Here is an 11,297-nt window from a genome sequence, read left to right on the forward strand (position 1 = left end):
AAACTATACACCAACTGAATACTTGCTGGGAAAACAAACACTCCCAAGCAGGTATCAGATAGCTAATGATTGCTGCTGCCCTATATGAGCGGTTTGATATCGACACGAACCCTCGGTACAGCAGCAGGAGAAGAAAACTGGCACAACCAAACAAGAGAATGCCCACACACGTCGAAGTCGACGGTGACCAGTTGCCAATCAGGGGACTCATTAAGCTGGAACGGAGCCAGGCGCAGCAGGCGGCGGCTGATCGGCTTCCGGTTCCTCACGCGCACACTTACCAGTGACATTATCTGGCATGGTGCCGTCAATGGCAACTACAGTAGAGCCGCAATCAGCACCCCTGGCGACATACATGGTTTTGCCTGCATGGTCATGGACGACGTATGACCTGCGCAGAAATTGTCGGCCGGCCCAAATACCTAAGTGGCACAAAGTTAGTTGTGGCGACAATAATGGACTCTGATCAGATGGGACCCTTACTGGTTGGTCGACGATTTGTAGCTGCGATAAACGTTTTGCAGGTTTTGCCATCGGGTGTCCGTTCGCGTACAAAGTCCGAAAGAGGCACCGAGACGACGGTATTGTCAGTAATCTGGAAATCAAAGGCCGCCCCCTTGGCAACTACATCGCAGGGAAAGTTATATGCATCGGCTTCAACGACCGCTCCTGTCTTTGCAACAAAGTCCCGCGTTGTACCTCTAACAGGGTAGAAACCCAGAGACCCGGAGTCTACTCCCAGGGCCAAAGGTTGGCCTCTGGAGTCCTGAGTCGACAGTTCGACGGCGTCCTGGCCGCTGCCTGGCCTAAATGAAAGGGATTTGATCTCAAACGCATAGCTGAACATGGTAATTAGTATAGCCAATAGTTGCAGGATGGGATCGCTCTTACAATCCCAATCGGGTGTCCTTCTTTGGGAGCTTCTCAAGTTGCCCGGAGAACTTGCTAGTATCATATCCACCAAACGTGAGAGCGCCCTGGCCGTGCTTGCGAACGCCTAGTCCAAAAGCCTTGCTCTTTACAATGTTCTGGTCAAGAAGACTTTGAAGAATGAAATCCTTGTTATTTTCGTTGCCTCGTTCTGGTAGGAGACCCAACACGCCAACGTGCCGCCCCAAGTTGGTGCCGGGTCTGTCTAGATCACCCACGCCAAGTGTTACTTTACCTACGGATCTGCCTACAGTATAGTCAGATGACGACTGTTTCAAAATGAAAAGTAAGAGAATATTTCAAGAGACCCGGCTTACCTCCAAAAGAGACGTTATCAGTATACAACTCCGTCGTGATTTGTTCGTTTCCATAGCTATTGAAGCGTTCTCGGCCAAGGTCTTGTAGAGAGCTGCTACTGTTTTGGTCAAAAAACGTAGACTCAGCTCCTGCACGCTTCTGGCCGGGCTGGAGGCCCAATACCCAGAAATTATTAGATCCCGTGTCAGGTTCCACGATGACCTTTTGAGGCGGCGTTCCGACCTCGATGACAGCTCCGACAGCAATATCCTTATTGTATTGGTAATTGTCAATTCCTGTGGATAATTGACGTCGTGTTGCATGTTTTCCATCTGCGTCGACTGCGGACGGCACATAAACCAACGGCAGATGGAGAACTCCAGCTGCTGCTGGACTTTCTTGCTTCTCACTCGGCAATGCCAGCGATTGGGACGCCAACAGCAGGAGTAATGCTTTCGAGACAGGCATCATAAAAAAAATCATCTAACATCTGAGTATAAACGAAGGGTTTTCTTTGCTTTTAATGAGTAAAAAAGAGCGGAAATGGTTGTCGATGCTGTCTTCTATCAGGACCAAGGCAGCATCTTATATATCTCTCTCTTCATGTGGCCATAGCCGCATTACGAAGATCTTGGTTCGTAATGCGTATGCGTGCTTTGTACGTTCTACTACCCAAATTACTTTGCCCTCATTTGTTTGAGCATCTGTAGAACAGATGATGCCGGCGACACGCCTTTCTCATGACTCGGGTCCAACAAAGAAGTCGTATGTTTTTCAACATCATGAAGCGCACCTTCTCCGCAGCATAAGCTAGAGAGGGCGCAGTTTCCATGAATTATCTTCTCAACAATGCGTCATAGCAATGCAATACGATCTTAGAAAGAAACGGCATTGAATGCAGGGTACTGGGGGCTGGAATAGTCAAGAGGCTAGCCGATCCATGGCAGTTGTCCGAATGCCCGAATGCCCGAGGCTCCGAGAAGGGAAACTAAAGGACAGACATGTTGGCAGAGGCTCGAAGAGCAAAACTAAGAATCGTTGGTTACGCCTCCTGATGCCTACTCCCTCACGTTGTGAGCAACTTGAGTTGCTGAGTCTCATATCGTAGCGCACAAGTCTTGGTTGCCCTGTTATCAATTTTATTGAGCGTCCCCTGATCTTCAAGAGGCCTCATATTAGTCACTTTACCAGACGTAGTTTTCTAACGGCGCTAATAAGACCTCTTTGATTTCTCATATACATGATTCCTACAAGATCCAGAAATTTCATCCGATCGTTCTGTCAAGTTAGGAAAGTCCGTCTTATCCGACGGTATTACGTATGAAACTACAACGCAACAGTTGACAGCCTTCAACTCATCTAAATCCCTCTCGGTATTAGTAGTGACCCCATATGTGTCGTCCTGCGACTCGTATGTTCTGGCTGAAAAAATCTATTTTTGTCACTCCGGGACTACTGTACGGCGTTCCGACCCGTGTGTAGTGTTGGTGCGTTTCTGACACAGGAACCGCGTGGGTTGAGCATCCACGCCGGAATTAAACGGCGGCAATGCTACCGGCATTAACAATTGATACCACTCGGGGCCTCGTTTCTCCACTACCACGAAACATTAGACTTGCCTAGCGTAGCTGTGGTGCCATAGGAATCATACATAACAAAACTCGGGATGATCTTCCGCAGTACAGGTGAACGAGTGTTATATCCGCCGGCACTGTCATGCCATGTAGGAACTACATGACTAGTTTGCGGCATGATTCAGAGGCGAGTCGGTCCGAGCCGCGGATTCTTGATTCATCTAGCACTTAATACGTCATATCCGGTGCTTCCTCACACTGATTTCATGGCGTTTAAACTGACACGAGGAATCACCCTTTACGAGTAAAGATTTGGCTAGTGTACCCGTCGCATCACGATGCGTTTATTCACGGTGTATTACGTGGTTAATTACGGTTTCCCTGGCTTAGTAAAAATAGTGTTCCTAGATGTCTTGCATGATTATTTCTAACTTGATACAAGGAAATATGTATGGGAGGTCAAACCCCTGTGTTATACTAGAAGCGTATTCACAGACGAGTCAGACATGCTGAGTTCAGGCACTTAATGACATATGGAGTGTGGAAGTGTATTGCAGAGCCAAACATGATGGCCTAGGAACGATCAGACAAAAAATCGCGTTTTTATATTGTTCTCCTTCTTTACACCACCACATACCTCTCTGACTATATCCTACATGGAGAAGGGAGTGTTGTACTACTATTCCCTTGATTCGAGATATTCCATAGCAGCCATAATGTTCAACTTCGTAAACTTAAGAAAAATAAAGCATGACAAAAAGAACTTGAGTTCAAGCTTCCGTATAAGAACAATTGTCCGCCAACCAGCCGATTTCCTACAATGATCCTGTCCGCAATTCAGTAGTGAACTGGAAACGTTCAATTATATTACACAAAAACTTCGAAATATTCCACGCCTGCAACGGGAGAAAAGTATGGAGTAGTTCAGTAATCAACCGGCTATCCTCATCAGTAGGCGCGTTCTGCAGTTGTGATGAGATGCATCACCAACTACAAATCGGTTGAAACCACCACATGCTACAGTAAGTATGTTTCGCCGCCTCGTACAATGCGAAGATCGATAAGGTGTACTCCAAGACACACAAACGATACCCCAAGAGAGGGAAAGACTAAGAAATTTCACTATCAAGATAAAATGCTTCAAGCTCCGGGGAAAGGCAGAGTAATAGAGCACTAATAAGACGAACTAGATCATAGGGAGATGTATCTATTGTATTAACGCATCATAAGGGTTTTTACTTGAGGTTGGACATTCCGTATCGATGAAAATTGACTAGTTTATTAATTACATTGTCCATATGGGAAACCGTTATAAGCGCGCAGATGTTCAACCAGGATACACGTTGGAAAACGACTCATGCCACTTATCCACGATTCTATTGCCCGGCCCGGCGGTAATCATGTCCTGCCCCTGCTCCCACTTCTTGGTAACCTCATCCATGAACTCGCCAATAGTCATCGTAGAAGAGTCTTTTTCCTTCTTGTTGTCATCCGGGTCCTCCCTCTCGCGATGAAGATCCGTGGCCACCATGGGCGGCGCAATCTCCACGACGCGGATAGCGCTGTGCTTCAGCTGCGTACGAAGGTTCATGCTCCACGAGTGCAGCCAGGCCTTTGTTCCGTTGTACACGGGGTTTATAATAGAGAGCGGTACGAAGCCCAGGACGCTTGATACGTTGACAATCGCAGCACTCGGCTTAGACAAGAAGTGCGGTATCAGCTGGAGCGTCAGGTGCATCGGGCCGCGAATGTTGACGTCGATTTCCTGGTCAGCCTTGCGAAGGAAGTCGTCTGGCCCGAGCTTGTCAACCTCGAGAGGATTTTGGATGCCGGCGTTATTGACGACGCAGTCCAGCTCCGGATGTTCGGCGATGATCTTGCGCACAAATTGTGAAATGTCTTCTGTTTTTCCCGTGTCAAGCACGTAGTAGGCAGAAGCACCGATCTCTGAGATAGCAGCGCGCAAGTTGGACTCGGTGCGACCAGCAATAATGACCTTTGTGCCTTGGGAGACGAGGTATTTGGCAAATGCCTTGCCAATGCCGCCGCCGCCGCCGGTAACAAGAGCGCACTGGAATTTGTGAGAGCCCCGTGTGGAAGACATGTCGTCTGGTTGTAATTCTTCAAGCAGTGATGCTTTTCTGGTTCGTATTTCAGTAAAGTGTTCTTATTTTTGAAGAATGTGGTGAGTGATGGAGTCTTTTGAGGGGAGATCAGTTGGCTTTATTTGAGTTTAAATAACGTCATACACAGCACTTGGCCCGTCACCGCGCCAAAGTCAGTAATTTGCGCAACCGGGACAACCGACGTGATGGAGTTAATTGTATTCCAAACGCCGAAAAATCCGGCCGGTCCTTACATACGAAAGACGGGTTAATCTGTGCTCGTGCGCGGATATTGGTGAAGCAAAATTGGGTTCCGGCGCCGACCTTCCCGGCCGGTCCTTACATATCGAAAGACGGGTCAATCCGTGCTCGTGAGCGGATATTGGTGAAGCAAAATTGGGTTCCGGCACCGATCTCCCGTCCGGCATAAACAACGTCATCTCCAGTGAATGACCGAGAAAGGACAGTATTTTTTATGCCGCAAGACATGGCACGTGCTTGTTGCCTGTCATGACTAGATCATAGCGGACTCTGTGTGTGGGAAGCGAAGACATTGTCGCCTCTACATTACTTACAACTTATGGTACGAGAAGAAGAAGAAAAGAGTAGAGACAAAGCTCCTAACATGCGCTCTTGTATCACGTTATAAAACAAGGCGGTTTTAAAACAGGCGGGTTTCTTTGTTTTATTAACCTTTGGACGATGGTAACTTTCTCGGCATTTCGGGTATTCGTGGCGGTTGGTTTCTACAGCCGGCACCAGAACAAAACTTTACCGGGAAACCTTGGTGGCATAAATACTGCTCCGTCGCTGGGTGTATCACGAAATAATTGCAATCACAACCATCTCCATCTATCTTAGACTACCGGACCGGATCTCTCCTTTCCTTGACCATCACATACGAGCTTTCCCAGCCTACCGCGACGATGCAGGCAGACGACATCATTCTCCTCACTCTAGCCGCTGGCAAGCAGATGTCTTATCTCCTCCCGCTTCTGTATGGGAAATGCCGCCTCAGACTCTCGGTACACACAGACTCGGAGAAGGCACTGCTTGAAAAGAAATATCCAGGCTCCGAAGTCGTCAAAGGTGACATGGAACGCGCAGAGGATGTGTCGTCGATGCTATCAGGGGTCACCACCGTCATCTACATCGGGCCAACATTTCACCCCCGCGAAACAGAAATCGGGTATTCCATGATTGACGCCGCAGCCAGCGAAGCTCAAAACGGCCAACTCAAACACTTTATCTACTCCTCTGTGCTTCACTCACAGCTGCGGAAGCTGATGAACCATGACTGCAAGCGCTACGTGGAGGAATACCTGATGGAGTCGGGACTCAGCTACACCATCCTGCAGCCAACGCACATGCTGGATCCCTTCCCAGTCGAGGATCTGATGAGACAGGAACAACCCGTTTGGCACGCCGATTACGATCCCAAGGTGACATTTTCTTTTACCGTTCTGCGCGATCTGGCCGACGCATTTGCGGTTGTAGCGCTGGAGCGCGAGAAGCATTACCTGGCCGAGTATCCCATTTCTTCGACGGGCGCGGTATCTCATGTTGCGGTGGTTGAGGCGCTGAGCAAGGAGATTGGAAAAGACATTGCGATCAAACAGAAGGGTTACTACGAGGCAGTCGGGGGGTTGCACGGCCTGCTGGTCAGGGCCAACGGAAGACTGGACCAGAGAGTGTCTCGCGACATCACCGACCGGCTGATTCTTTACTACAATACCTACGGACTGAAAGGAAACACAAACGTGCTTCAGTGGCTGATTGGTCGGAAACCAACTAGCATTGAAGAGTTCTTCCACGACAAGGTCTCGAGCATCAGACAGTCGGGTAAATGAGGGCATGATGTGTACGGCGATGGATAGTATTGGAATGACTATGCGTCTATAGAAGGACTGTATGATCAATAGTACAAAACAATGTCGCACAAGTATTGATACGCCTCGCTCGCAGCCGAGAATCCCCATTCCGCTTTCGTCGTGATGGCAGCCTCACTTTCCGGGTCGGGGAGTTTTTGTGGGGTTAGGGTTGAAACCGTCTTTGATGATCGAGTCGTACTTGACATGCGCGGAGCCCGTATCTTCACCTCTGGCACGTAATGGCTTGGGCTAGTAGCTGCCCTATGTCGCGTCGGTCAAGGCTAGCAAACCGTCGAGGGGCCTAGGTCTTACAAGGCCAGCAATCGGACCAGTCGTAAAATTGCCTCGCAAGCCACGTCAAGGCTAAATTGCCCGGCGCGTTTAGCAGTCGGGGAAATCCGCCTCTCCTGGTGGGAACGCAGGCAGGCTGTTGCGGCGCCTGACTGGCACGTCGCAGCAGTGTTGCGAAAGCATTGAGACTCTTATCGTCGTGTAGTGGAAGCGAGGGTGACAAAAGCAGCGGGAAATTACTCAGACTGCGGCAATTGCGGGTTTGAGAATGCGACCAGCATTAGCACGGTCCAGTCAGCATACCGGAATTTCGGATGCTCGGCTATCCGCCGGATGCCACCAATGGCTCCAATGATGTCTGGTGCCTCCCTCCACAAAGCCGTGGAAGCACCCCAGAAGCATCCAGACGTCAAGTGGTAAGGCCACTTAGTGTCCGATATGGCAATGGGTCAATTGCGTCTGGCAAGTAGTCACGAGCTCAAGCGACTGGTCGTTCGGTCCATGGTGCAAGATGCCAAGGTCCAAACGGCGAGGCCCGCGCTCCGGCACGACGGGCCTGGAAAAGTGGGTCCCTGCATCTGGAGAAGCTCCGAGGCTGATTCCCGACTGTCCGGCGCCATCTGCCATTCTTCGCGGCGGGTTGAGGCGATGGAAGCGCGTTGCCGTTGCCGGTCAGCATATATATCGTGACGCGAGCCTTAGCCTCGAAGCTAACATGATGTTGTGTTTCGACGATTCATACCAGTGACACAGCCCGTCCTGGACTCCTGGACCCCTTGATCGCGATTTGCTGGCGAGAATCCAGCCACCCGTACCGCCCTCACCATGGCTGCAGGGAACATGATTATGCTTGACCCTGGCGGGAAAGCCCCGTCGACGGCGCCTCAGATGGTCGACGCTCCTCATCAGGGTATGCTGCCTGACAGCGTCATCGTGGTGGTTACCTGTTAGGCAAGCTTGCTCAGCCTAGACTGGCTCAACTGCACCAGGATCCGCCATTGCTCAGACGACTGTGGTCGATGGTAGTGGACCGTGGACATTTGAACAACGCTCTCGCTCGAGGCAGAGCACCGGCAGGGAAAACCAGTCTTGGAGACGGCACCGGGGACGAAGTGACTATTCATCCATCCCCAAGTGCTTCAGGCTGCCACACATTTGGACGGCAAGTCACTCTCTAGGCGTGTCATGAACGGCAGATTTGCACTGACTCGGAAACATCGGCAAATGTGTCGACAAAGTTAAAAAAAAATATGGAGCGTCGTATCGTGCTAGTGCCTGTCTACCTGCCTGCTTGTCCAGATTGTTTCACTCAATCCCTACTCTAAACCTTCTAAAAAACCTCTCTGCCGGACCAGGACACGCCATGCTGCGCGCGCGTCGTTCAAGATCCTACTCCCGGCTTCAGCATGACCCCAGCCTCAACAACACCAAAGAGGACACGAGCTTGCACCTTTTGCAGGGCCAAGAAGATCCGATGTGAGATGCCGCGTTACATGCCTTTTTCTTTTTGCTCCGTCGAGAACTGATCGTGTCAGGCGGGGGCGGTAATCCTTGCCGCAACTGCGCAGACTATGGGGAGGAATGCATCTTCCGCCCGCGAAAACGGCGTCAGAAGAAGCGCGACATCACAGCCGACCAGGGAGAGCAGGGCGCGCCGGAAAAGAGCGTCCCAGACGGCGGACAGTATGTCTTCGAGGCCGAATCGCATCATCCTACCAGTCAGCGAAACCCAGGTGCCAATGTGCGTGTCCAGTCGTTTTCGCCGCAGGGCATCAGCCCGTATGAGGACTCGGTCATTCATGTCGGGGCGTTGCCCTTTCGCAGCAGTAGCCATGCGACGTTTGACCCTAACCATCGGCATATCCACGGTCCTCACTCGAGGACGCTGGAAAGCTCGGCATATGGCGAGTACCCGGGGAAAGAATATACCACCGTGGCCTCGGCCTCGCAGCCCAGCATCATGATGGTCGGCCACGGCTGGCATGTTGCACCGCCAACACCTCAACCGTCGTCCATGACGACAACGTCTCACAGCAGCTCTGCACCGTTACTCCATGCGTCGAGGGGTGCTGATGAGGAGGGAAGCAGTGTCTATTCAATGCTAAGTGTAAGAGCAGCATGCGTCCGGCCTTGTAGACTTGTCTCTAACTCTTTTCCGTATTTTCTTTGTCCAACTAGAATGGCCTCGAGTATCACGGTATGTCCTTGTTTGCACGTATATACAGTAATTTGCTCCCCTCCTGACAACGGCCAAGGTCCTCGGAGCATCATGTCCATGTGTAGCAAGCCAGCCATCGAGTGGGTGAGGGAGAGGGTCAAGACTCCGGACATGCAAGTGACGTCGCAGAGGTTTGCAGAGGGCGTTGCCCAGCGACTCAAAATGGACAGGCCCTTGTCGTTTGAGCGGCAACCAGAACCTTCAGAGCTGGATGCCTGGAGATATGCTAAAGGTATTGATGGCTCTCCGCACCCCAGGATCCTGAGCTGACATGCAATTGACATCACACCACAGCTTATTTCGACGAGTCCCATGACGCTGCCCTCGGCATCGTCCACCGCCCTTGGTTTGAGATGAAACTCCGAAGTCATTTTATTTCCTCCAACTCCAGAGATGATCCGGCTTGGTACGCCCTGCGCAACATTGTATATGCTTCTGGTTGCCGCATCGTCACGTCCAAAGTGGCAACATTCCACGAGGCGCAACAGGCTTCGTGGCCCTTTTTTGAAAACTCGCTTTCTGTGCATACACAGCTGTTGTACTGGCAGACCACGGTGACTGGCGTCCAGGCACTGACTGCCATGGTAGGTATCATGACCATACGTAGCGTGGTTTTCGCTGACGCTTCTAGGCCTACTTCACCGATGCAATCAGCAGCCCGATACTACAATACATGCTGTGTTCAATGGCAGTCAGGCTTGCCGTAGCCAAAGGCATGCACCGGAGACCACATTCTTGGTCATTCCCATCGATAGAGGAGAGTCTCAGGGGCTTCACCTTCTGGGCTCTCTACTGCTTGGACAAGCAGATAGCCAGCCGCTCTGGTCGACCTTCGGTACGTTTACAGGCTCCCTTCTCCATATACAAGACAATGTACGTACTGAACCGGCCAAGTCAATCGAGGACTACGAAATAAGCTCCCACGTACCGACATGCTGCCCACTTGGCGGGTCAGTCCACTTGGGATATTTCACAGCCATGATCAAGCTCAGTCAGCTGCTATCTTTGGTCAATAAGAAACTTTCTCAGGTCAGATCCACTGGCTCCGCGGCTGAAGGACTTGTCAAAGTCATCCAGGACCTAGACCACAGCCTCGAGGAGCTGCAACAATCACTTGTCGATGTGTTGGGTGTCAAACTGCCACTAGACCTATCCAACATTCCCGCCAACCTGAACAACCACCAAGCTCTCTCCATCCAATCCCTCTACTACAATGTGGTTTGGGACATACACACCCCATTAACCTACCCCTGGCTTCGTGGAGCCTTTGCTCTTGACCAAGATGCTCCGACAAGGGCGCAGATCCAGGCTTCTTCATCAACAGTCGCTACCAGCTCAAGAGCTGCCGTTCTAGGCACCAGGCACATCTACCTGGATCCAAACTGTTGTCAACTGTAAGACCGCCAAAGGCTTAGCCCGTCGTTTCTTCAGCGCAATACAATGGAGACGAATAGCGTACGCTAACATTTTCTTCAGCATAGTTTCCTACGTCCCCCACCACGCACTGGCGAATATCTTTGTCCATATCCTCACGGATCCTACGCAGGCATCGGTAAAATCCGAGCTGGCCCTGTTAGACATTGGAGTAGGCTTCGCGGCGCGCGTCGACCTCGACACCGAATCCTATCTATCACTGCCATTCATCGGGGAAATGGCCATCATGGCGCGCAATGCCGTCGACAATGCGGAGCGAAACGCAGTCGACAGGGATACACCCTTGTCCAATGCCAACAGCGCCGTCAAAGAGCTCTCCACGCCATTCAGTGGCCGAGCGTCAAACATGGCGGTTAACGAGCGACAGGGGGATGAGGAGCTCAGCAGCGGTTTGCCAGCGGAACAGTTGCAGATTAATGACGGGCTTCATAGAGACGTAAGGCGATTTTCTTCGTTTTGAATAGTTGTGTTTGTGCAAAGGACTGAAAGCTAACAATTGCAAGGATATCAATATGGGATTCGACTCGGGCGATTTGGAACTTTGGAGTATTATGCTCAGGGTGGCGATCAACTCAAC

The 11,297-nt window shown here is 50.9% G+C and overlaps 4 protein-coding genes across 4 annotated transcripts; 2 read left to right on the top strand and 2 right to left on the bottom strand.

Moving 5' to 3' along the window:
- Nucleotides 1-210: 210 nt before the first annotated feature.
- On the bottom strand, nucleotides 211-1,695 carry MAA_06705 (candidapepsin-4 precursor; the record flags this gene model as incomplete). The annotated part of the gene is made up of 4 exons (XM_007824703.1): nucleotides 211-422; nucleotides 484-839; nucleotides 892-1,177; nucleotides 1,248-1,695. 4 exons carry the CDS (start codon nucleotides 1,693-1,695, stop codon nucleotides 211-213), a joined length of 1,302 nt encoding a protein of 433 aa, XP_007822894.1.
- Nucleotides 1,696-4,128: 2,433 nt separating this feature from the next.
- Nucleotides 4,129-4,905, bottom strand: MAA_06706 (short-chain dehydrogenase; the record flags this gene model as incomplete). Its single annotated transcript, XM_007824704.1, has 1 exon — nucleotides 4,129-4,905. One exon carries the CDS (start codon nucleotides 4,903-4,905, stop codon nucleotides 4,129-4,131), a length of 777 nt encoding a protein of 258 aa, XP_007822895.1.
- A 927-nt stretch (nucleotides 4,906-5,832) lies between these two features.
- MAA_06707 (NmrA family protein) lies at nucleotides 5,833-6,756 on the top strand (the record flags this gene model as incomplete). The annotated part of the gene is made up of 1 exon (XM_007824705.1): nucleotides 5,833-6,756. One exon carries the CDS (start codon nucleotides 5,833-5,835, stop codon nucleotides 6,754-6,756), a length of 924 nt encoding a protein of 307 aa, XP_007822896.1.
- A 1,718-nt stretch (nucleotides 6,757-8,474) lies between these two features.
- On the top strand, nucleotides 8,475-11,180 carry MAA_06708 (Zn(2)-C6 fungal-type DNA-binding domain protein; the record flags this gene model as incomplete). The annotated part of the gene is made up of 8 exons (XM_007824706.1): nucleotides 8,475-8,544; nucleotides 8,604-9,175; nucleotides 9,247-9,265; nucleotides 9,324-9,518; nucleotides 9,581-9,870; nucleotides 9,918-10,121; nucleotides 10,181-10,680; nucleotides 10,763-11,180. 8 exons carry the CDS (start codon nucleotides 8,475-8,477, stop codon nucleotides 11,178-11,180), a joined length of 2,268 nt encoding a protein of 755 aa, XP_007822897.1.
- Between the last annotated feature and the right edge of the window lie 117 nt (nucleotides 11,181-11,297).

This window comes from Metarhizium robertsii (assembly GCF_000187425.2).
Source record: "Metarhizium robertsii ARSEF 23 chromosome Unknown MAA_Scf_11, whole genome shotgun sequence".
NCBI lineage: Eukaryota > Fungi > Ascomycota > Sordariomycetes > Hypocreales > Clavicipitaceae > Metarhizium > Metarhizium robertsii.